We start from the raw sequence: 27,463 nt of genomic DNA on the forward strand, positions 1-27,463 counted from the left end.
GCTACTGCATATTTGGTGAAATGGTCAGTTATGACCAAAATATTCTTTGTTCCTTTGCCGTCCGGCTCCAGTGAAAGATAGTCCATACAAATCAACTCTAGAGGACGCTGCGTTCTTATGTTCACAAGGGGAGCGCTTCGTTCAGCACGTGCCTTTCTCCGTATACATCTTTCACAGGTCCGAATCTTTTCGCTTACTTCCATGGCCATACGGGGCCAATAGAAACGGGCACGCACTAAGTCCAATGTTCTATCTATTCTAAGCTGATAGAAAGGCTCACCTTGGCTCATGCGCTTTCTGTACAGGACATCAGTTGAGATTACCAACTGCTCAATTACTCTCAACATCAACTGGACCTCTCTGTCTTCACGTCGCCTTGACCTAAATGAAAATCGCTTTCCTGTTTGGACAATATCTATTATTCTACTCATGGCAGGATCCTGTCTTTGCTCATGAGCCCAGTCTTCAAGCGACATTTGTGGTAATGTACATGATCCAAGCACATCAGGTTGAGTGAACCCTACAGGAATAGCAGAAGCCCCAATCGCCAAGCATTCGACTGGTACAGGCAGTGGGAAATCGGGTACTGTACTAGTCGCTAAAACACACTGATGCCTCTGACACACTGCTTTCACAGCCTCAGATGGAAAATTGGCTCTTCTGTCATCCCATAAGAACTGGGAGATGAACCGCTGGATACGGTCCTCCTCATCTTGGGAAGCTAGATCAGGTTGATGTTGATCATCAGGATGTGGACGCCTTGAGAGGCCATCTGCGTCTTGATTCTTCTTCCCAGCTCTGTACATGATGTTAAAGTCAAAACTGGAAAGAGCAGCCAACCAGCGGTGTCCTGCTGCATCTAGTTTGGCAGATGTAAGGATGTACATCAGTGGGTTGTTGTCTGTCACAATGGTGAATTTTGCTCCATAGAGATAGTCGAAAAACTTCTCAGTGACAGCCCACTTCAAAGAAAGAAATTCGAGCTTATGTGCAGGGTATCTTCTTTCACAACGGTTAAGTCCTCTGCTTGCATAGGCTATCACTCTCAATTTGCCTTCTTGCTCTTGGTATAGAGCCGCACCGAGACCATGAGTGCTTGCATCTGTGTGTACAACGTAGGGCTTTTTTGAGTCAGTGAACCCAAGAACTGGAGCCGTTGTAAGCTTCTGAATGAGAGTCTTAAAGGCATCTTCGAAACCAGACGTTCTAAAGAACTGACCTTTCTCAGGAGAAAGCTTTAAGCCAAATTCCTTCAACCTCTGGAGAACTCTAAGTAATCGGTCCTCATGTTCCTCAAGAGTAGCTGAGAAAACTATGACATCATCAAGAAAGACCAATACTTCTCTCAAATTCATTCCACCCACGCACTTCTCCATTACTCTCTGAAAAGTACTTGGAGCATTTGTAACCCCCTGGGGCATTCTGTTAAACTCCCAGAACCCAATGGGGGTCACAAAAGCTGTTTTACACTTGTCTTTGAGATCCATGATAGAAAACCACTTTGAGCCGGTTAAGACAGCAAAGGTTTCTTCAATGTTGGGTAAGGCGTATGCATCTTTGATGGTTTGGCTATTCAACTTTCGATAATCCACACATAGCCTGATGTCACCGTTCTTTTTCTTCACCACAACAATCGGAGAAGCAAAAGGGCTTTCTGACTCACGTATGATGTTAGCATCTTGAAGCTCTTTTAAATGCCGTCTGACCGCCTCATAGTCAGAAGGATGGATCGGTCTGGGCCTCTGTTTGAATGGAGTTGGATCTGACAAGCGTATTCTGTGTTTAGTTTTAGTGGTATGACCGAAATCAAGGTCACTGAGTGCAAAAACATCTGACATGGAATTTAATGGGGTTTAATTTTCATTTGATTAAAAATAATTTAATGCCTTATTATCATAAAAATTAAAACACAAGAATTTTTGAAAAAAAGAAAGAAAAAAAATTGTAGCTGATAAAGCCCCCCCCCCCCATGTAACCTTGGTTCCCTGAGAAAAGGGAACGAGACACTGCATCCTCTAGAGGTCGCTATGGGGAACGCCACAGCGTGACTCGTGTCTGAAGAATACATATAAAAACTACATGAAAAAACTACATAATGGCCGGCGACAGCGTATGACGTCACTGCAGCGCGACCGTCGCTGCTGCTGCGTCACTACCAGGTGACCATCACATAAAAGGGGCGCCATTGCAACACAACACATCTTAATGTCGGAAGCTATTTTTGTCCTGAGCATGGCGAAGAAGTCTAGAGGACGCAGTGTCTCGTTCCCTATTCTTAGGGAACCAAGGTTACATACGTACTCTCAATACGTCCTCTAGAGGTTGCTATGGGGAACAATATACCCACGCTGCCATGCTGAGGGGAGTACATACTAGGACCACGAGCACTAAGCAACAAGAAGAATTGCCCCTACTAGGACGTAGTGACGGCTGTCAAAACATTGTCCCCCATGGCCAGAGGACTGAACTGTTACCCACTTACCTGGACTGGGTTAGAACCCAGGGCACAGCTCTAAGGCTTGGAATTAGAGTAATTCCTTCTGGGGGAAACGGCTAAGTCTCAATGGACTTAGACTTGTCAGAACAAGGAGCTACCTCAGCATAGGGCCTTGTTCCCTCAGGAACTGGCTCCCATATGAGGGCACCAAACCTGTCCTGTTGTTCAACAAAGGGCCACTAGTCAGTGAGGTGCCCTAATAGCGGATGGTCGGTAGACATCAACAGTGATATCTTAAAGAGTTGAACCCAGGGGACCGGGGTTGTAAGCCAACTCCAATAATGGGAACGAGGTGAAGACGCGTGACCCATACCATAAAGGGTTTAAGGAAGAACCCATAGCTTGGTGGGAACTTACCACACACATGTGGATTTTATAAAAGTGCCCCAGATGTATGTGCACTTACCACTCTTGTGGATTTTATGAAAGATGCCCAGGCGTAGCGTGGGGCACTTACCGAAATGATCGGATTTAAGGAGAGAAACCCCCAAAGGGGGTTTCACTACCAGCTCCATGCTGTCTATGAGATAGAAGAAGGGTTTAATCCTAAAGTAGACTAAAGTACCCTACTCCGGACAGAAGCTCGCAAGCTATCTATCAACAAGGATAAGCATGGTTAGCTGAACCATCCTGTAATAGTGGACGATAGTAGAGGACAAATTCTTAACCCTGATCCACAGGGAGGATAGTCCTTCATAAGGGGGCACTGCTCTCAGGGACCCTAAATGAGAAGGGGCAATCCCATGAAGGTGGGTTGGCGCTCTTGGAGGACCCTTCCACAGAAGGGGAGCTGGCGTAACCCGACAGGAGCGAATGCTCTCACTGTTACCCTTCGTTGAGGGGAGCATACTTCCAGAATACAAGGCTGGAGAGTAAAAACCTGAGTATGACAGTCAAGCTCCTAACCTAAAGCACAGGGAGGAAACTCGGCCACCAAGGAGTGGTGCTCTTTTTAGTGGCCCTTGAGAAAGGGGGCAACCAATGTCCTTGTAGAAGGTTAGTTACTCTCAAGTCTAAGGTTTGGAACCCTAGACAATGGGAGCTCTGAGGCTGAAGGCTCTTTAGGAGTAGAGGTCTCGAGAAATAACCCTCTGATGAGGGGAGACCTGTTACCCTCACGCTTTTGAAAGAAGTGGAGCTTTCTGAGAACGGAAACTTCATAGAAGTACGCTCAATCAGTCCCAAACCCCTGCGCACAGGGAGGAACAAAAGTTCATACGCTCTAGGAACCCTTTCCTCGGAAAGGGGAGCGTTAGGTGCCTTATAGAATACTGATAGCTTCCCAGAATTACCATATGAGGCCAGCTTCCAAGCCCTGATTAGGGGGGAAAAGCCGTCCTACTGGTTTTGACACTTCATAAAACCTTTCCTCAGAAAGGGAAGTGAAATAACGCCTGAGGAGCGAGAATTTTTGGTGTTTTGTACATCCAAAAGGTGCTCAAATTCTTTCCTCAGAAAGGAGAGCATCCTTTAACCTGGGTGCAGACTATGCATCAAGCCTTACCCCAGCCCTCAGACTAGGATAAGATGGCTTGAGATGAGACACAAAGTGATGCTCATTTTTAGTAAAACACCCTTTCCTCAGAAAGGGAGCATTCACACAAGAGACGTAGAGTCCAAACCCAACGTTTAGGTATTTAAATCACCATGGTGTGCTCAAATAAACCTTTTTCCTCAGAAGAAGGGAGCATATTTTTCCTTAGTCATTCCGAGTCTGCAGTGAGCCCTCTGCCCGCCCTCAGGCGTTTTGTTAGAGAGGGTGTCCTGCTGCACTCCATTCACAGCGAACTCCTGTCTCAACAGGTTAGGGGGCTATGTTTCCGCAGAAAACAAAGGCCCGTAGTTCACCGGAAGAGGAAACAACAGGAAACTCGTCCTCCGGCTGAAAAGGGCGCTCATTAGGGACCCTTTCCTCAGAAAGGGAAGAGCCCAGCTCGTCACGAGGCCTGTAGAGGTGTGAATCAACCTAGACAAGAGGGAAAGACCTTCTCCCTATGGCAATACTTCTTCCGAAAAAGGGGAAGTATTGCTTACCAGCCCGGGTGTACTTATGTTCCTGCCTCAACAGGACATAAATTCCCTAAGCAGGAACTGGAGAAGGATTCTCGGAACAGGCCTGCAAAAGACAGCGTTAGACATGTTAAGGGCGATCCTAAGAAAGAAACTTAGGGAGCTTACCTTAAAAGAGGACAAAAAAGTCCCAAGTCTAACATATGCTGTAAGGGTGGTTAACCATCCGACCTGTGATGTGGAGAACACGAACACTGCCATAACCATAGTCCGTAGGATCAGAGGGGGAGTATCCGCCGTAGGTCTCGTTCATAATTTTTCTTCTCTGAGAAGTAAACACAACACACAGGCCTGAGACAGTATGAAGTTCCTTTTTCTTTTATTAAAAGAAAAATGGATCGTACTCACCCATAAGTGATCTGCATTGAACTCTAACTTAAACAGACCCTGTTTAAGCAGTTAAAATCCAGCAGGTAGCATGCAGGGAGATTATGTCCTGGGCCTTCATGGATGAAGGACTTAAATGCAGTGGTCTACCTAGACCATAGCCACATAAATCCAGAAAGGCCATTGAGCCTGGGAAAACTAACAGATCAGTAAAAGACCTCTGGTTAGTCCATTAAATGCAGCCCAAACCAACAGAGTGGGCTGTCTACTTAAACCCTAGCAGGGGAGACAGCACCATCTAGGCAAGAGCTACAAGAGAAATGCTTAAAAAACAATACACAGACATCCTCAGATATCTGTGTTATTAGGAAGGACCAACCGAGGTAAAAACTGACCGAAATCCTCCAGACCCTAAAGGGGGAAGAATTAACACACAGCTACCCTCAGACAGCTGCAGTTAATAAGACTGTTCTGCCATAATCATGGCTGAATTAGTCTTAGGAAATCCCCTTTTTATAGTGGTAAATTAACTCCACAATCGCGACGCGCAGCACATATCCGGCTCCTGCGGAAGCTAAATATACTCCGCCCAAGCGCCAAATTCCCTCAGGAAAAAAACAAGTAAGGAGCCGTTGGCGACACCGCGAATACGTTTGTAATGCCGCGAGAGGCAAACACACTCATGCAAAATGAGGAACAGAGAAGCTCACCTCACTCTTTTGCGAATGCGTTTTCGTGATGAGCACATAAGTTCCCTCGGGACCCAGACGTGCTGTAATTTACCACACCCACATAGCAGAGATTCGTGCAAGTAGGTATGAGAGCGTTCCTCTCGTTACAACCAAGCAATGAATGCACCGATTGCATTCTACTCTATCAAAAGCTGAACTGCTTGTGTTTTTCCCTCACAACTCACGGCAGTGTGAAAGTGCAGGTATTCCTCAGATTACCACACACGTCACATGTGCCTCCGGTGAGAGAGTATGCATTCCGAGACAAAGAGAGCTGAAGACGAAAAAGATGTGTTGTGTTGCAATGGCGCCCCTTTTATGTGATGGTCGCCCGGTAGTGACGCAGCGGCAGCGACGGTCGCACTGCGGTGACGTCACACGCTGTCGCCGGCCATTTCATGTTGTTTTTACATGTATTCTTCAGACACAAGTCACGCTGCGGCGTTCCCCATAGCGACCTCTAGAGGACGCAGTGAGAGTTCCCTTCGGAAGGGAATTTGGGTATATATGAACACATACACACACATATGTGTTGGTGTGTGAATATCACATATGTTACATTAGCCCGATTTATACGTGAATATCGCATATAAATCGGGCTAAAGTACACCGCGTACCAAATTATTATGCAAATTGTATGTAAGTGTCATAAACACACAGTTTTTTGTTTTTCAATTAAACTCATGGATGGTATTGTGTCTCATGGCTCTTTGGATCACTGAAATGAATCTCAGACACCTGTGATAAATAGTTTGCCAAATGAGCCCAATTAAAGGAAAAGTACTTAAGAAGGATGTTCCACATTATTAAGCAGGCCACAGGTTTCAAGCAATATGGGAAAGAAAAAGGTCTCTCTGCTGCCGAAAAGCGTCAAATAGTGCAATGCTTTGGACAAGGTATGAAAACATTAGATATTTCACGAAAACGTAAGCATGATCATTGTACTGTGAAGAGATTTGAGGCTGATTCAGAGCACAGACAGGTTCGTGCAGTAGTGATGCGCGGGTCATCTCTTAACCCGCGGGTCGGGTTGGGGCGGGTAAAGAAACTGTAACTTTATTTGCGGGGCGGGTTGGGGCGGGTCATTAAAAACAAAATAAAATTTAAAAAAATCAATGTATGTTGCGTGCAATTCCCTATAGCCTATATTACATATTTGGGAATATCTATTTTCATATTTTATTAAGTTCTTTAATAAGGTTATCAACACGTCAGCTCACGAAAGCGCCAAGCAGCTCCCGCTGCCAGCCACAAGCGCATCAAGCGAACGCACATTCAGCTCTGCAGGCCTGGTGCTATGCGTATTTAAATCTCCTCTGATGCGCATTATCCTGCATTAGCCAAAATCATGACAGTCAACCACATCCAGTCATATGTGAATGAATGTAAATATTCGCTAAAAACACACAATAAAGACAGCAATGATGTAGTCCGGACTGTGGCGCCGGCTTGCTTTGAAATGTATTTGGTGATTGCGCCCGCTGCGTCTCCTGCACCCTAGTCGAGTACATAATAACGAAAACAATATCTTGCAAATAAAAAGAAGCAGATTTTTATGATCAGAACTTCCTTCCTAAAACCAGTGAACCTGTAAACCTTTCAGTCCAAGGATCCAGTAAACGAATGCGTTCAAATAGAAAGTATAAAAACGATATTCATAAATGAAGCATATATATACCCACATTTCTTCCGGCACCACTAACGTTACACCACTGATTGATTATCTTGTTATAAATATGATTTGATTTATGGTTCATATTCATAATCGTACAGTAACGTGCCAGTTTAAAGGGCGAAAAGCACTTTCGGTTTTCATTTGCATTACAATGCATAATATGTCTATTTAATTGTCGCGGGTGCCGGGCGGGGCGGGTTGTAAAAATAGACACAGTACTGCGGGGCGGGCTGGGGCTGGCCAAATAATTTCATAATTGCGGGACCCGCGGGTTGAAAAAAAACTCGACCCGCGCATCACTATCGTGCAGGTAAAGGCAGAATGAGGAAGGTTTCTGCCAGACAAATTCATCAGATTAAAAGAGCAGCTACTAAAATGCCATTACAAAGTAGCAAACAGGTTTTTGAAGCTGCTGGTGCCTCTTGAGTCCCGCGAACATCAAGGTGTAGGATCCTCCAGAGGCTTGCAGTTGTGCATAACCCTACTATTCGGCCACTCCTAAGTAATGCTCACAAGCAGAAATGGTTGCAGTGGGCCCAGACATACATGAAGACTCATTTTCAAACAGTCTTGTTTACTGATGAGTGTTTTGCATCTTTGGATGGTCCAGATAGATGGAGTAGTGGATGGAACATGTCCCAACAAGGCTGCGACCACAACAAGGAGGTGGCGTTTTTGGCCGGAATCATAGGGAGAGAGCTGGTTGGCCCCTTTAGGATCCCTAAAGGTATTAAAATGACCTCGGCAAAGTATGTCGAGTTTTTGACTGACCACTTTCTTTCATGGTACAAAAAGAAGAACTGTGCCTTCCGTAGCAAAATCATCTTCATGCATGACAATGCACCATCTCATGCTGCAAATAATACCTCTGTGTCATTGGCTGCTATCTGCATAAAAGATGAGAAACTCATGGTGTGGCCACCATCCTCCCCTGACCTCAACCAGATTGAGAACCTTTGGATCATCCTCAAGCAAAAGATCTATGAGGGTGGGAGGCAGTTCACATCAAAACAGCAGCTCTGGGAGGCTATTCTGGCATCCTGCAAACAAATTCAATCAGAAACTCTCCAAAAACTCACAAATTCAATGGATGCAAGAATTGTGATAGCGATATCAAAGAAGGGGTCCTATGGTAAGATGTAATTTGCCCAGTTAGGATGTTTTTGATTGAAATAGATTTTGATTTCAGTAAATATGAACACCTAATGCTGCAAATTCAGCAAATGCCCATTTTCAGTTCTTTACAACCTATACAATATTTTAACTCTGTTGTGCATAATAATGTGGAAAAGTGCATTTTCAGTTTTTTATTTTTGAAATAAATACTCTTATCATTAGGAGGTTTGTTCAATAAAATTCTAATTATACCCTAATGGTTGATGACTTAAAAATTATACTGACTGTCATTTGCATTGACTAATTATGAAAACCAGAGAAAGATATCATTTGCATAATAATTTGGAACGCGGTGTAAGGAGATTTTGAACATTTGCTAGTTATGTTCTTGCTCAAAAATTTATTTCAGATTATTTTTAACCCAAAAAATGTATGGACTGGAGCTTTAAGTAGTGTTTTAGTATGAGAGTTACATTATGTATTGTGATGTGGTCGCTACCAAAACATTACTTTCACTACCGAAAATGTGCTGTCACATGGGAAGTTTTGTCAAAAATAAAGTACTACTGTTACTGTTGTTTCAGTACTGAAAATTTGGGAGAGGAAAAATATTCCAAAACTTTCTGAAAATACAAGAATTAACTGCACAGTTACCTTAGATATTGTAAAATTTGCATACATACAAAATCTGTGTATAATTTTATGGTAGTTTATGTACGTCTTAGTATTGTATATATTATACTTCTGTAAGATCATTTGTACTCTTTAGTTTTGATTTGACAAGTCTGAAAGTCAATGTAATGCAAGATAGATAGAATAAAATAGAATAGATTAGAATGTATGAAATATTTCTACCTTGATTGGACAATTAATCTAGATGAAGCACAAAAGTGTGTATACGTAGTTTCTTCTTTTTCTCTCTCTATTGGTTTCCTCTCTTATGCTCTCAGATGTCCATGCCCTGTGAAAGGAACTGTAAGTTACTGAAAGTGTTGTGACACTCACAGAATACCTGCCAAAAGTAGCCTACCCGAGATGAACACAGATAAAAAAAATCCCTTAATGATTTTCACAAATATTTATGCTTCTATGACTAATGAAAAAACACTCCTCCATTGGAGTTAATGTGAACCATATGTACAGTAAATTTAAAATTAAAGCTGCAAGCAGCGATGACCGGGCCCTCGCCGTCTGTGCAGTCGCCATCCCGATAGCATCAGGAAAACGGTGCCCAGTTGGCACATGCATTCACAGTAACCCTTTGGACTAACCCTAACTGTCTCTCCTTCTCTCTGACTCTTTCTCTTACCACCCATCCCCCCTCCTTACACTCAGCCACTTACCACACAAACACACACAAAGAGTGCAGAGCAGAGTGAGATCAGATATGTTTTTTTATTTTCTTTCATTCGTGGAGTTTTGTATAATTATGAAATGAACTGTGTTTGATCAGAATGAATAGTTATATGTATGAAAAAAGTTTCAAAGAGTTAGGATGCTGCACTTTAAATATATAATAAATCATTGAAAATTGAAAATGGAAAATGAAATTCTAAGCACGCTATATGCCTTAAATATCACAGGAAACAAATATTTGAATGTATTTTTTATTTTATTTATTTGCCATGGCAACAGCATTTGATGCATCAGGGCTTTTACATTATTCTGATGAAGTTTGAAGAAAATCGAGTACAAATATATTGTTCGTTGTTTGTTCGTGTTTGTTAGTTCATTAACCATTGTTAACAAAAGAGACCCTATTTTAAATAGTTACCATGTTTTATGGTCTACAAGCATTTTTAAATATTATTTTAATAATCTATAAGCATCTGTGAAATAATTATAAACAAATATATTAAAAATAAATACATATTAACTTAGTTGATTTTTTTGGGCCTTTTTGTATTTGTTTCTCATTCTAATTAAGTGAACTGAGCAGTATAGTGTCATACTTATAAGATTTTTGTTCTACCAGTGAGAGTGTATATATGTATTTAAATCATATAATTTTTCCTTAAAAGATAAAAAAAGATTTTAATGCTCTTTAAGCACCTATACAAAATAATTATGTAAAAGTACACTGACAGTACAGTACATATCAACTGATTCTATGGATTATTGTCATTCTTATACACTGACAATGAGCTAAATAGCATTAGAGGTCAAACGATTCCTTATTTTATGAGGACCTCTAGTGTTCATCCCTGGTATTAGAGCTTTAATCTGACAAATTTATATGACACTTTTAATGTTTTTGGGGCCTCTGAACATGATAACATTTTGAAACTACACGTATTTCCTAAGAATTTCTTGTTCTTTATATGTAAAAAGTTTTGATGAGTTAGAATAATGCAATTTAAAGATATATGAAAATAACTCTTCATCTTTTTTATTGTTACTTTCATAAATCACCATATCAACACCGTTTTAAGATATCCCAAAGCCGTTCACAATATAGGGAACATTTTCCCTATATTCTGATGATGATGATAAGAACAAGTAATTCATGATGATAATAAAATGTTATTATTGCTTGCTTTACGTACACCACTTCTGCTTAAATGTCATCGTTACCTATCTGTACAATTTGTGTGTGGATATTGCTTTGCAGGTGACTCCTGTTATAAGACATCACTTTTAAGCGCTACATAACTAAGAAAGAATCAATTTGGAAAACGGTGCCCAGTTGGCACATGCATTCACAGTAACCCTCAGCCAGTTTGGATTTAAAGTTTACTGAATTGAAAGGGTTAAACTTTAAAATCAACACACAGACACATACACACAATATATTAAATTGCCAACCAGTTTCATTTGTTAACATTAACTATATTAGTTAACATGAACAATAATTAAATAGTATTTATTAATGTTAATTAATATTAAGCTAAAAAAAAGTATTCATATATTGTTTAATGGTAAAATAGTATATTTTAACATTAGTTTATGTACTGTGAATTAACATGAACATGAACACAGTTAGATTAGACAGTAGACAGTAGATTACACTACACAGCAATGTGCATCTTCCTCAAAGATGGTCTTAAGCAAAACAGCATGTTCCACTGGTCTCTCTCCCTTTCACCCCTCCCCCCTTCAGTCACTCTTAGTGTCAACACAGACAGTCAGCCCAGTGACAGCAGGTTACTGATTACATTTTTTAATTTTCTTTAATTCAAAGAAGCTTGAATAATTATGATATTACCAGCACTTGCTCATAATGATTAGATCTCTGTGTGAAAAAAGTTTTAAAGAGTTTGGATGCTGCACTTTAAAGATATAAAAAATTAGGGTTATGTTTTTTACTACATCTTTAAAAAATCACCACGTCAACACCGTTCAAGATATCCCAAATCCGCTCGCAATTTAACATCTTCAGAATCTTCTCTTCATGTTAAAAAAGTTTGGTGTGAAAAGCTTGTTGTTCTTAGAAGGAGTCCTTTTGGGCTCTGGCCCTAATAAGTCTTGAACATGCAACAGACTACCCTACATCGGTCACAGAGAAGAAAGCTAGACAAAGACAATAGCAACTTGAGGGCTGTTTATACACAGAGACTAAACTAAGAACACCTCAGAATAATTAAACAAAGAACCAGTGAGAGAACATGACTTGTTACCAAAACAACCAATCACAACATGACACAAAAACTAGGGAAGAACATTGCAAGAAACAAAAGGCCTGCTATCCGATCGTGAAAAGACTGTACACCGCACACTGCAACAAATTGGTTTCAAGAGCAATTACTGGAACCATGTCCTGTGGTCTGATGAGACTATAACATAAACTTGTTTGGCTCAGATGGTGTCCAGCATGTGCGGTGATGCCCTGGTGAGGAGTAACAAGAAAGTTGTGTCTTGCCTACAGTCAAGCATGGTGGTGGTAGCATCATGGTCTGGGGCTGCATGAGTGCGGCTGGTGCTGGGGAGAACATGGATTCCATTATGTACTGTACATTCAAAATCAGAACATGATGCCTTCTCTCCAGAAACCAGGCCGAACGGCAGTTTTCCAACATAATAACAATCCCAAACACACCACCAAGATGACAGCTGCCTTACTGAGGAAGCTGAAGGTGAAGGTGATGGGGTGGCCAAGTATGTTTCTGGACCTGAAACCTATTAAGCACCTATGGGGCATCCTCAACACGAGGCCACGAGCAGGCACGTGCAGAGGGGGGGGGGGCGGAGGGTGCTTGAGCACCTGCCCTTTTGGCTCCTAGTGATCAAAGTGCCCTTTTGTTAAGATTTTTTTTTTTATGTAATAATATAAAAATAAAATATTTATAAAAATATCGAATTCGCGACAGCCTGCCCAATTGAACTTTTAGTAAAATTAATTAATTAGTGTTTTAGCTGTAATAGAATGACCCTCGTCACGTGACGACCCCACCCGGAAGTTCAGGACGATCCGATCATGTTTATATTATAACGCCAAGGATAGACACGTTCGTGGCTGCTGGTAAGTGGTGTTTTCACCAGATTTAACTTTACTTATTATCATAAGAATGACGTGAAGGAAAGAGATTATGCACGAGTATTTATACTTTTTTATAGTTTGTGCATGTCTGCTCTGAAATAGCTGCCGATAATGTTAATGTCGTCATGTAAAAAAAAATAGTAAATCTATTGTAAAGGAGAGGGCTCCTGCAGGTCCTTAAAAACTCCTCAATTAGGTTGTGTCAAATTTAAGGCCATAAAAAGTTTTATATATGTTAAATAGTATAAGAAAAGACTTAATTATAATTTAGGAGGTCTTACATTTGGGGACAGATGCATTTGGAAAGATGAGAATCGCGATAGGGCTGGATTAAACTTCAAAAGGCAATGATGTCATTGAATAAATATGCACGCTGCACGTTTCAAAGTCAAAACACGGCACTGATTTCTTTATATGAATGAATCTGAAGGGAACGGACTGTCCTCAGAAACGTGTCGTTTGCATTTTCATTTCAGGTCTGATAAAACTGCGTTAATGCTGCTGCTTGGTGTTCAGCCGTTCCCATGGAAACCGTAGTATTTCAGCGCTCCTAAAGCGCCCCCTTGTGACAGAGAATGAATTTTTATTTCCACATTTCTCCAAGTAGGGCTCGCTGCAGCCTGCGGTGGACATCCAACCCCGCCCACATCCAAATGTGACGTCAGACACCACGCCCACGTCAATGTGTCATCGTGTGACTCCCCTCCCCATCGGTAGCCTTAAAGCGGTGCATTTCAAAATACTTCACGAAATTTATCCATGTAAAGTAGCTCTTTCTAAATTCATTGACATTGATAATACCCGCAGTTTCTGTTACGCACATGAGGAAGACTTGTGTCATTTGTTTTATAATTGTGAATTGTCTCTTAGTTTTTGGTCTGATGTTAGCACCTTTCTTTTTCTGCAAAGAAATTTTAATTATATGCTTTCTTTTAAAGATGTTATCTGTACTTATTCTCATAAAAGTAAAATGATTGAGTACGTTGTTAACTTTTACATTTTGCAAGGCAAATATTATATTCATAAACAGAAATTTGCTAAATGCATACCAAAATGTAATTTATTTTTATCAGAAATAGAAGTTTTGAAAAAGTCTTTAAAACAAATGAATACATTTGTTGTTACATTTCATGGATAACTTTTTTTCTGGTTATGCTCCCACAATATAATTTTTGTATATGTAAGGGAAAAGGAAGAAAATTTTAACTATTGTTTAGTTGTTTCTAGGTTTTAATTTAGTTTTTGTTCATTTATTTACTCTTTATTTATACGTTTATTTATTTATTTTTTTCTCTATATGGTATTAGTTTATTTATTTATTTATTTATTTTTTTGTCCCCCCCCCTCTTATTACATATTGTATTACTGTATACAGATTAAGCTTGTATTTCGTGTATCTGGATTTCTATTTCAATATTTTTGTAATGTCCAATTATTCTTTAATAAAATAAAAAAATAAAAAGAATCCCGATGATGCATGTGCAAGAATGGCGGAAGTATGTTGTATCGGGGATGTAAACAAAACAGTTATTAAATAAAACAAATTAAACCTAAGTCACCGTTCATATGGAACTAATTACATTCGAATAGCCGGTAAAACGCTTGCTTTGGTTGATTACAGTTAGGAAAATGGTAATTGGTAATAAAACATTTAAACCTTACCCTATTTGTTTGTGTAATGACATAAATTCACGTTTATTATAATCGGTTTTGACATAGCTTAGACTAGATCAGATTTAGATGGACAATTAAGTTTTGTTATTATAAAATTAACACAGCATATTTTCATTTTCATCTAATTCTCTAAAGATATGTATACAAATGTGAACATTGCTAATCATATTATCACTATTTTAATATGTGTTAATACTATTTAATATGTTGGATGTGTGACGTGTTTGAACATGGGCATGGCGTCTGGCGTCACACTTGGATGTGGGCGGGGTTGGATGTCCACCGCAGGCTGCAGCAAGACGCTTCTCCATTTTTCAGCTCTTTATGGTCAAATTATTGCAATTATCGCCCTAGTTTTTATGCAGCAAACACATAGAGTTGTAAATGTGAAAGATGTTAATGTGCCTTCTAAAAATCTAAACAATTAAGACAGTACTATTTGTTTTAAATAAAATATAATAAATTATAAACTCCATTTATCCCTTTTAATGGTGTAAAGGCTGACATTCCATTGTACAATATATTTTGTTTTTGTGTGAACCTGTATCTGAATTATAAATCATGCCATTTTATGCCTTAATATTCTACCGTCTACAATCTTACAATACAATATACATCAGGGGCCACAGATATTTTCAATAGTGACCACACAGAGTTTAATATAACAGCTGTTCTTTATTATTGTGTTAAACAGAGAGAAGAAAATCTTTAGGTTTGAAAATTTAATATACAACAATTTTTAATCAAAATTAAAAGGTCCAAAGAAAATATTTTTCAATCTTTTAAACATCAAAATGGTCTTTTATGTTCCATTTCTTTCTCAGAACTGCTTCACAGCATTGGCTGCTAGAAGCCTCTGTAATGATATGTATATCAGCAAGGAATGTGTCACAATATACAGTATTGCTGTACTGATGTTTTGAGCACAGCCCTATTTAGAGAGCCCCTTTTATAGTGATAAAAATATTACTAATTCTGTTGTTTGAGTCCTGAACTAAACATAAATGCAATTAAAACTTTGAATAATGCATTATTTGACTTATTAATGATATTGTTACCAGTAAGTAACTGGATGCCTACAATGAGGTGATGGACCCGAGGGGCTCTTAAATGTCTTGTTCCAGGTGCCCTTTTTATACTTTGAGCACCTGCCCCTTTAAAGGTCTCTGCACGGCCCTGCAGGTGTGCTGGATCAGGTTTGGGACGGAGCTCAACTGGACTATCGTGCAGGATCAGTCTGTCACCTCTGAATTAAAGCACTGTATTTTGGAATATTCAAGGTAATAATTTTTAAAGGCCATTCTGTATTTTATTTGAGCTAAAGAAAGTACACATTTCTGTCCAACACTTAGGTTCAGTGAAGATACAGTTGTGTTATTCTCAGGCAGTGAAGGGTAGTAACTGATTACATGTGATTTTTATTATCATACCTGCAAACTTGTCGCTTTTCGGCGATAATCGCCGTTTTCATTGTCAATTGGGTCATTCACGTGAATCGTGTAGAACCGGAGAGTTTTTTTTAGGGAGGGAGGGAGGGGGGGGGGGGGGGGTTGGGCTTGACATCTGGGCCGATCGGAATCTCAATTGAGCTCGCGCCTGTCAAGAGAGGGAGGTGGGGGTGGGCTTGCGTGCCATCTAGGCCATTATTGGACAATTCTTATAAATGACATTTTTCCTGGACCAATCTCAGCGCTTGCTTCAGTATCTTGAAACACACTGCCATCTGTGTCCTGACCTAATGTGGAAACTCTGATGGAAATTGAAATGATCGTATGCACGGAGCGTTCTTTAGAACTTCTGCATAAAGATAAGCAGCTCGTAAACTTCCGCTAAAGCTCATTTTATATGTGCTATATATTAGGTGAACACTCTTGAGACTCATCTACTGCCTCGTTCTTATCAGAAACTGAGAAAAATTATAATTGCAACATTATAAACAATGTTAGCGGCGTGAACATTCAGTTTACTATTATTTAACAACATATCATTTAAATGCGGAGCCTGGTAATCCCGTACTCTCTGTATCTGCATAGTTGTACATTTAAATACTGACAGCTAAACACTGTCATAACGTGTTTAGGCTAACGTTAGCTAGCAAGCCATATTTCTCTTCAAGGACATCTTAATCGTATTCTTGATAATCACTAACTTGCCTTCAAAGTCATGAACACATTTTTAAAATCTTATCACAATATTTTAAAGCCTTTATTATTTTCCAACTCTACAGTTGTGAAATAAAATGTACTTCAAGGACTAATTTTTCATTTATAAAAAACTGCATCGGACAAAATGACTTTTCGCAGAAAACAACGTCTTTTTTTTAAATAATATGGAATTACCCATATAACCAATAGATGGCAGCAGAGGATTATGTATTATGCAGCTGCCTTTTAAACTCCCTATATTTTTCAAGACGGCTTTCTTTTTGATTTATTATACAATATCTAGTATAATAAATTGTAGTACTTTTACTGCCCTTAAGTGTGTGTGTGTGTGTGTGTGTGTGTGTGTGTGTGTGTGTGTGTGTGTATATATATATATATATATATATATATATATATATATATATATATATATTATAGCAAGTGCAGAAAGACATTAAGCTCACACACAAACAGCCTATAAGGGTGAATTATTTAAATACTTATATATATAGTTCACTACAAACTACGTTAAATATTGATGGTATAAAAAATAAATAATGCACTCAATGTGAATCGATAATTCCTATATATTGAAATATTTCGTATAATTTAATAACTACATCTTTTAAGTTTTATCTTGAACTGTAAAATATATTAAATAGTTTGTGAATGTTTTTCAGTTTCCCTCCATGGCGTTTGCGTGCGTGTGTGTGTGTTTTTGAAACCCTTGTCCAGGCTAAGAAGGAAAAAAATAATGTTTTTCAGTATAATATAATTTGTGTTTTGGTTCTTTTGTTGTTTTTAGTTGTTCTTACTCGAGTTCAAGTCAGACCCCCCCCCCCCCCCCGTTCCCCCCGTTCACCCCCTCCAGAGACTGTCACCTTTTTTTCTCTGATGAGTTTGCAGGTCTGTATTATATAATCAGAATCCAAACATTGAGTACTCGTAAATGGATTATTTTACAACTGCTCAGCAAGCCTTTTTTAAATGTATATTATGTGTTGTTTTACAATTTATTCAGTGTTTGAACAGCGAGATTACTTGTAAAAAAAAAATCAATATTTTCATATTTCTTCTTTATAGGCTTCTCTATAGACTGACTAAACAAACTGAAGATTCTAGAAGCTTTTCAACAAGATGGACAATCAAAACGACACATAAATCATACAAGGTACACGTAAATGGAATAATAAATGTAAGCAGAATTTCTTTATATAATAAATGGTTTTATTTGTTATAATTGACATCTACATTCATCAAGAAAGTATAAGAACAGTGATCTGGGGTTTGCTGTTTGAGTCTAATTTAAAGGTGCAGTGTGTATAATTTAGCGATATAGTGGTGGGGTTGCAAATTCACATAGATGAGCTACGGTGGCTGACACAGGACAAAGATGTCATTATCTAAGACAGCAGAGAGTAGCCAGTGGTAAATGAAGCAATTAAATCCTCCAGATCCCACAAACTCTTTGGTTTTTCAGCATTTTTTGTGTATTTAAATACTTTCCAACAATGACCATATGATTTTGAGATCCATCTTTTCACACTGAGGACAACTGAGGGACTGCAACTATTACAGAAGGTTCAAATGCATAACATATCTTGTCTTCTTATTTTTACTTTGCCTATATATATCATTATTATTTTATTATTTTTTTTTTTTTTTATTGCCCTTCAGATTCTACAGAAGATACTTACATGTTTCCCAGAAGACAAAATAAGTTAAAATTACCCTGATCTTCAAATTCAAAAGGTTTTCATCCCCCTAACCAAAAAAAAGAAAAAAAAGAAAACACAGTTGAATCATTCAGGTAACAACACAGTATTGAGAATCAAGCATATTTAAACTTTGTACAGGGTAATTTTTAGAAATTAAACTATTATTTTGTCTTATAACTATATGTAAATCTTCTTCAGGTCAGTACTAAATAAAAAAATAATGTGCATTTTGTATGACCGCTCCTATTTTGGTAAAATAGTTAACATTTTGCAGATTCTGCAAGGTGTATGTAAACTTTTGACCTCAACTGTAATTTATAATTAGGCTATAATAACCCTTGTGCGGACACTTCCTACCTAGACCAGTCCTTCAGAGGCTTCAAGGCAGAGAGTTGTGCTCACTAAATGCTAGAATGAGATGGTCCAGTAAGTATGCATGGCATTGGCTACATCATAAATGTTTCTGCCCCGTGATAAAATACTATTAAAACTATCATTTGAGGAATACTTTACATGAAATATCTTAACATATTTACTTTCTATTAATGCTGTACAGGTAAGGACAACTGTCTGTGGTCACCCCGTGCTTTACATTACGCATCTTTTAGCACTCAGTGATTTATTAACAAACCAAAAGGGAACATAATGCCTTCATATCCAAAATATATATTTTTTTCTTTTTCAGTCTTGCATTACATATTGGAATTGGAAAGTGCTCTTTATTTTTCAGCTATTTGTTTTTTTCTGAATTGGACTGTGTGAAGGATTGTAAAAGACTGAAGGAACCAAAGGATGTGGCAAGCTCTCCTCCTTAGGGTAAAAGGTCAGAGGTCAAAGCCGGGCACTCAGGTTAGAGTATGAAGTGCAGGACCCAGTGAGACCTTGTGCATCTTACAAACGTCTTTAAACTTCAAATTAGGCTTCTAAAGAGAATGTGACTCTTTTTCTTTCCCTTTTCAGCCACATGATAATGATCCTCTACTAACAGCATCTTCAGTAAACTATAGCTGCTTACATGGTATTTAAAGGGACAGCTAAGAACTGAGTTTCTTTCCTTTATTGTGTTGATCTATTATACATGAGCACTTAGATAAGCAGAAGGATGTATGCTTTTTATTGCATAAATCTTAAGAAAACCAACAATGTTTACAATAGTAAATCATATATTGTGTTTACAATCTTAAAGTTTGTCGTTCTATTAGAGTCAAGAATGAGGCAAAATAATTTTAAGCATGATGATTTAATATAGCAAAAACAAGGCACAAAATACAAAAAAGTTAGAAAAAAGGAAAATATAAAACAGAAGATTTATTAAAAGATATGAAGTGTTTACATGAAGATGTAGGCCTACTTCTAATGTAGCAGTAAGTGCAAATGTCTGCAGCATTAAACACTGCCGAATCAATCAAAAATATTTAAGAACAATGTTTATTGTTAACCCGTAATGGATCGTTCAACCAAAAATTATTTACTTATCCTTTGGTTCCAATCTTTTTTTTTTTCTCAATATATTTTGTGTTCTGCAGAAAAAAAGGAAGTTGTTCAGGTATAAACTGAGATTGAATAATTTGTAGCAGTATTTTTTATTTTGTGTCGATCTATCACTTTAAAACGTAGTATTGAGGATTTCTGGATATCATTTATCCTTTGGACAGAGAGAATAATGCTCTTCGATCTAACAGAGATCAGGATGTAGTGTTTTTTTGGTTGCTCCACACATGAAAAATAGAATGTACATTTTACACAAGGAATGAATTAACCGTTAAATGACAATAAAAACTCACAACCAATGAATAGTGAGACATTTGCAAGACATATGGAATTTATACATTATTGCTACGGAATGCTTTAAGAAAAAGATGGATGTGGCATCGAATCAGGGCTTAAAACTGTACTGTCCCATTATTCATATAAAATCATCCTGAAAAAATTCTTCCATGTCCACGTCATTGTCTTTCAAGTTAAGATTTAAATATTTATATTCAGAGAGTAATTTTAAGATGTCAGATCTCTCACTTTCCTTGGCCTGTGAGATGATACTTTCCAGGATGGGCTGCATGGAATAGGCATATTCCATAATGCTCCTAGTTTTACAGTTTTCTCCTTTGTACGCATAGCCACCGGTGTGCACGCCAATCAGATAGCAGTCTTTATCAAAAACTGGAGAGCCAGAAGATCCGTGAAAGAAACAAGAGTTATAAATGATCTGGTTGTCATGCATTTCCCATTTCTCTGCCAAAGACTGTTGTGTCATCACAAGAATGAAATTGACATTGTCAGAGATGTGTTTATCTGCAGCCTCTTGTAGATTCTCTTTCCCAATGATGAAGCAGGGGTCTATTTTTTTGACCCCTTCACCTGGATGTCCCACGATGCAGATCCCACCACGGTTAGGGGGGGGGTGTGGGGATGTATCGACTGAGCAATCCAGGACAGTCAGGGATTTCATCAGTGTCTTTCAGTTCAAGAAGAGCAAAGTCAAGATACGTGCCCATGTTGATCTTTCCATGATAGTACGCTGCAACATGTTCCTTAACCGGTACACACTTGGTCTCCTTTGCTTCCAAATCTTCATAGCCAAATACTGCAGTGAAGGTCTTTGAAAGCTTTCTGGTGAAAGGGTCAAATTCTCCAATAACATGAGCATTGGTGAGGATGAATCTGTCAAAGAGTAAAAAGCCGGTTCCTCTGGCGGATCCCTCCACTCGAATCTGACACACAGAGTCAGAAAGTCTCATGAGCTGCTTCACTTTCTTCACTTCCAAGAAACTCTGAACACATTTATCATATTCTGCTCTGAAGAACTTTTTGATCTCTGATTTGTTCTTCAGGTTCTCTCGCTCTTTTAATGTCTCCAGTAAATCTTTAAACTGAGAACGCAGAATTCCTAGAATCTCTTCGGAGTTTGGAATTATTTTAGGAGAAATAGTAGAAGTTTTTGTGGATTTCATTGTGTTTCTCTTTTGTGTTTCTTCTTGTTCAGTGTTGATGGGATGCTGGTTAGGATCAACATTTTCTTTCAAATCAGCAGCTGAAGCTTCATTCATTTCAGTGCTGACGCCACTCAACAAATCATCTTGGCTATCTGGCTGTTTTTTGTCACTCCTAACAATGATCTTAAACTGCTTTCCATCCAGATGCTCTACAGTCTTTGACATTTCATAGTCTGTCTCACTATCCAAGTTGTAGAGTATACACTCTTTCTCGAAAATAGCATTGATGAATCGTCCATCACACCGAAGAGCATCCTTCAGCTTGTCTTCTTTGAACGCGTACACACAAACATAATCAACCTCCTTTCTCAGCTCATTGTTTTTCATTAAGCGTTTCACTTTATCCCCTCCTATTGTTTTAATGTAAAAGATAACCAAGCTTTCTGATTGATTGGAGAAAGAATGCCTTTGAGTTGTTGTTGTTGTTTCATCCGTAGCAACATTTCCATTATTTTTGATGAAGGCTATATCTAAGAACTCATCTCTTTTAATTAGACAGCAGGGAAAATCCGTATTCAGAGCCGCTTTAGAAGCTTCTCTAATGGATCTTGTGATGACTATGTCTTTCTCCTTGTTGTCTTTTTTAATCTCTCTGAATATCTTGTTTGTGTTAAGAGCATCAAGCACAGTCTTGGATGTATCACATGCCACGGTATGTTTCTTAAGTTTGTAGCGGAAGTTAAAAGTGTGGCTTTGCCCTTCAGCACTCTGTTGAATTAAGAAGCACAGCAATACACAAAATTTATTTCAACACTTATTAATAAAGGACACCAGTAAAATGATTAGCAATATTGAGTTATATTATTATGTATTCAAATAATAATTTTCCAGATTTCATTTGTTTCCACAAGCTCTTAATTTAGTTACATTTCAATTTAATATCAATTTAATGATCGGTGCATAATGTGCACTTTCATTTATAAAGTAACTCCTTGTTTAATTATTTTATATGTACTTACTATTATAATAATTACATGCAAGTAACTCTATGCCAAACCCTAAACCTAACCATAATAATTAATTATTATTACTCTGTACTTGATTGTATATTTACACTGTAACAGGGACACCTTAAAATAAATTATAACCAAAAACTCTTTAATGTAGGCAGTTTATTCATGAAGTGAACAGGACTGCATTACAGTCTTGAGATTTTAAGAAACTATTAGAATCTTAAAATGACAATCACTAATTATTGGGAAATCTGTATTTTTCATATTCAATTATGTGAATCCAGCCTAAAATATGATAATATATAATGCATTGCAGTTACAAAGCAGTGTTATTTTAGTATCAATGATATATATAATTTTTATCTTTTATTGTATGTTTTGGTAATAAAAAAAAAAAAAAAAGTTTTTTTTTTAAATGTCTGTTTAGTTTAAAGGGATTGTTCGGAGTAGATTTGACTTTATTGCTATACACTCCGAAGCCCATGTAAATACCTCATCCGAAGTTTTTTTTTAACTTAGTCGAACATTGAGGGAGATATCAGAGTTTTTCGAATGGCTTGCTACAGAAGTAAATGGTACATGTGATGTATCTTGTAAATTGCACCACTAAACGTGCAAGTAATCTTACCAAACTTGTACAGTAGTGTAAATAGGTTATGTACTCACAAAACGCTGCATCGGAACATTTGTAAGTCCACCATGAGTGTTATAAAAACACGTTTTACCCGGGAACAACTAGTCTAAAAAACTACAAGTCGACGTCACTTCCCTGGTTTGAAAAATCATGTAAAAGTCCTCCTACTACATCTGTGTGCATGTCAACTTGTAGGAGGACTTTTACGTGCTTTTCCCAAACCAGGGAAGTGACGTCGCCTTGTAGTTTTTGAGACTAGTTGTTCCCGGGTAAAACGTGTTTTTATAACACTCATGGTGGACTTACAAATGTTCTGATGCAGCGTTTTGTGAGTACATAACCTATTTACACTACTGTACAAGTTTGGTAAGATTAATTGCACGTTTAGTGGTGCAATTTACGAGATACATCACATGTACCATTAACTGCTGTAGCAAGCCATGCGAAAAACTCTGATATCTCCATAAATGTTCGACTAAGGTAAAAAAAACTTTGGATGGGGTATTTACATGGGCTTCGGAGTGCATAGCATTGAAGTCAAATCTACTCTGAACCATCCCTTTAAGTCTTAGTGTTTAGTTTTAGTTATTTTAGTACTTAAGAGCAATGTGAACTAAAGTAAGCTTTTGTTTTTTATATTTTATTTTATTTCAGTTAATATTTAATTTATTTCAAGTTATGAAAAAGTTTTAGTTTTTTGTGGATTTAGCTAACAATAACCCTGGTTACTAAAACGCCTTATAAGGGTACATTCATTCTCTGAGATGTCTCACCTCGATTATTAAAAGTCTCATACCTGTTTCAGATGACTTTTTGATTGTTCCTCTTTGACTTCCTCCTTACAAAAACTGTTTGTTCTTTCCTAAGGTGAATGAATATAAAATGTCGTCAAACTGATTAATGTTAATGGTAAATGGTTTTACCATCATTTTGTAAATCATGAATAATGAGCAAAAAAGGTTTTTCTAAAAAAAAAAAAAAAAAAATTGTAGAGAAATTTCACACACACTTCCTCATCAGCACCCATAAATAATTTATCCAGTGATATTTCAGTATGCAACAAACCTTTAGTGGATCACGGCCATTATTTCCAAACCCCATTTTTTGTTTCTTGCTTGTATGATTTATTCTTTCCTGGAACAATGGCAGTAGCAACATTAAAATAGCATATGTACTAATATTATCAAATAAATACACTGGGGTCAAATACAATTTATGATATTTACTAAATAGAATTTTATAATATTGCCATTCATAATTAAACAAAAGTGCACTGTATGCAATGTTTCTGTAACATGCACCATTTTACTCAAGATGTGTTCTGATGCTCAAATGAAAACAAAAAAACATGAATATAGGAGTGGGGGAAAAGCATAGGGGGGAAAAGGCAGGTCATACTTACTCTATTGCAAGTCTTCTAAAGCAATACTTTAGCTTTGAATATTTATTCAAAACCAAATGTGGAGGGAAAACATTTTTATCATTTGACAGTATTATTGTAATAATTATATTTTGGTCTGATTCTCACACAGGCTTCATAAGACTGGGAATATAGTGGATAAACCATACTTATCCAGCTATTTTAAGAGCTTGACATCTGAATGTCTAAACGCTTCCAATATATGGGCAAAAAAGACATTGTGAACATTCTAAAAAACTTTGTGTTCCATAGGTGAGTATCTTTATTTTTAAATTAGTGAAAAATACTTGTTTATTTGAGCTTGCTCATTTACATGGCCTTGATGTCATCTTTGGGTGTTTACCAAAAACAACTTCGTAATTATTTAAATATCATGACCTTACCTGAGCATTGTCAGCAGTCTGTGACACCATTCTGTCTCCAGTGTCACTGTCAGACTGCCTTTTCTGAAATAGACAATCTTCATTATAACCATTTTCACTAAGGCTAAACAATTCAATTCAGTGTTCAACATAAGAATGTACATATTTTTATAAATTAGATATATACAGTGCCTTGTGAAATTATTCAAACCTTTTCATTTTTTCACATTTTGTTATGTTGCTGCCTTATGTTAAACTACTTTAAATTACTTTTTTCCCCACATCAATTTACACTCCCTACTCCATAATGGCAAAGCAAAAAATAGGTTTTTAACATTTGCGCAAATTTATTAAAAATAAAAAACTGAAAAGATCCCGTTGCATAAGTTTTCATACCCTTTTTTGGGACACTCGAAATTTCGCTCAGGAGCATTCATATTGCTTCTAGACGTTACTACACTTAAGTTAAACTGTGGCAAATTCATTTGAATGAGTATGATTTAGAAAGGCACACACCTCTCAGAAAAGCTCTTAACAGCTGAAAATGCATATCAGAGCAAAAACCAAGTCCTGAGGTCAAGATAACCGCCTGTAGAGCTCAGTGACAGACTTGCGTTAAGGCAATGATCTAGGGAAGAGTTCAGAAAAAAATCTGCTGCATTGAAGGTTCACAGAAGCATGTAGCTTCCATTATCCATAATGGAAGACAATTGGAACAAATAGGACTCTAGAAAATGTCTGCCAGCCCCCATCCAAGCTGACAGAGCTTGAGAGGTGAAAAGGTGAGCCAAAGAATGGCAGATAATTGCCAAATGCAGATGTGCAAAGCTTGTCACATCATACCCAAAAAGGCTGTAAAGGTGCTTCAACTATGTACTGAGTTAAGGGTATTAATACTTATGCAATGTTCTTATTTCAGTGTTTTATTTTGTATAAATTTGTTACATTTGCAAATCTGGTTTTTGCTTTGTCATTATTATGGTGTATAGAGTGTAAATTTTACAAATGTATTAAAAATAAAACACTGACATAGGTACATTCCATAAGTATTTATAATAAATTTGCACAAATGTTAAACTATTTTTTGCCATTATGGAGTAGGGAGTGTAGATTGATGTGAGGAAAAAAGTAATTTAAAGTAGTTTAACATTTAAGGCAGCAACATAACAAAATGTGGAAAAAAATGTAGGGGTATGAATAATTTCGCAAGGCACTGTAAGCATGCTTCTTAATGTTTTGTCACCCCATAGTATTTCAGAATGGTATTCTTCATGGCGATGTTGATCAAGAGTGATGTAGGCAAGTGTTTCTGCGAAGAGGACAAATGCAAATGATTAGCCCAACGATTAATGAGTTACATCTGATAAAATTCTCTTATACTACTCTTACAGCACAGTATTCAGTAAGCGAGCATTCACAGCAGACACATAAATCCTATAACGTTAGTCATGCCTTTGAATGTGAGAAAAAGCCACCCACGCGCCTCACAATGGAGACGAACACGAAACGAAAGTGATTCGTCCCGATTCGCTCACGAACGAAACACCACTGATCCAAACAATTTAGTGTCGTTGCGTTTACCACCTTTAATGTTCATACACGACGATGTGAGTTTCTTTTTCCTTCTTTCACAAATAAATCACAAGCATTTTCTCTCATTTACAGCATTTGAAAACCGAAAGCTGCCACATTCAAGTATAAGTCTTTGCATTGTTTTTAAAAATATAATATTGAGGGGGGAAAATGTAGAAAATATTGTAAATGATATTTTGTGTTAAAATGTTACCTTCTTTGAGTTAAAATATAGTTTAAATGAAGCAGGAGAAAGTGCGTGTCGTCCGTTTCCCTGAGTTTTCCAGAGTGAGTCATGATCTCCTGCAGCCCGCGCAAATATTTCAAATTATTCTTCAGTGTTTGTTTTATTGGCGGGTTAAAGATCACAGTAAAAGTTGCATACCGCCACCTACTATATTGGAGTGTATAAAATTTGACAGCCTATTCTGATAAGACCAGTTTCATTGTGGCCATTTAAGGAAATCCCTGCCAGCGTCCAGTTGATTATTTGCTATTTTTTGATGGTAAAACAAAACGATTTAAAGTTTATTTTGTATCTGTGGCTGATTGTTTATTAAACTCTATAAAGTTTTTGTTTTGTTTTTTATGCAATGTATATTTTGTATTTTGTTGTTGTTGTTGCAAATCTAGTTTTGCCAGAGCTTTAATAGTTGCAATTTATGAATGCTTTAGAATACAAACCTAAGGTCTCTTTTAAAAGAAGACACTCAGAAGATTACTGCTGTAGTAAAAGCATATCGAAAGATGAAAGTGTAAAATAAAAATGTTATCTTCTATTTCTACCTATTAAATTTTTAGAAATGTTTCAGTATTGAAATATTAATTTATATCCCCATTTTGCCCTGCTCATAGATTCAGTGAAGATGCAGTTGTTATTAGGCAGTAAAGGGTAGTAACTGATTACATTTCAGAAATTGATAACTCGTAATTGGATTATATAAAATGTTACAATGTTCATAATCAGATTAGAGTTAAAGGGGTCCTATTATGCTCTTTTATAAAGTCTTTACTTTGTTTTGGGGGTGCACTAGAACAAGCTCTCATGCTTGGTGGTTTGAAAAACACATTATTTTCACATAATTTATATTACAATAGCT

General features: G+C 37.5%; 1 protein-coding gene across 1 annotated transcript; it reads right to left on the minus strand.

The window, feature by feature from the left end:
• Positions 1-19,678: 19,678 nt before the first annotated feature.
• Positions 19,679-26,636, minus strand: LOC141335562 (serine protease FAM111A-like). Its single transcript, XM_073841066.1, is given in 7 exon segments — positions 19,679-20,836; positions 20,838-22,130; positions 23,806-23,871; positions 24,075-24,143; positions 24,813-24,875; positions 26,035-26,100; positions 26,578-26,636. Coding segments are annotated over 6 exon segments (2,022 nt in total). The 5' UTR covers positions 26,065-26,100; positions 26,578-26,636; the 3' UTR covers positions 19,679-20,335.
• Positions 26,637-27,463: the final 827 nt, after the last annotated feature.

Source organism: Garra rufa, chromosome 5 (genome assembly GCF_049309525.1).
Source record: "Garra rufa chromosome 5, GarRuf1.0, whole genome shotgun sequence".
Taxonomy (NCBI): Eukaryota; Metazoa; Chordata; class Actinopteri; order Cypriniformes; family Cyprinidae; genus Garra; species Garra rufa.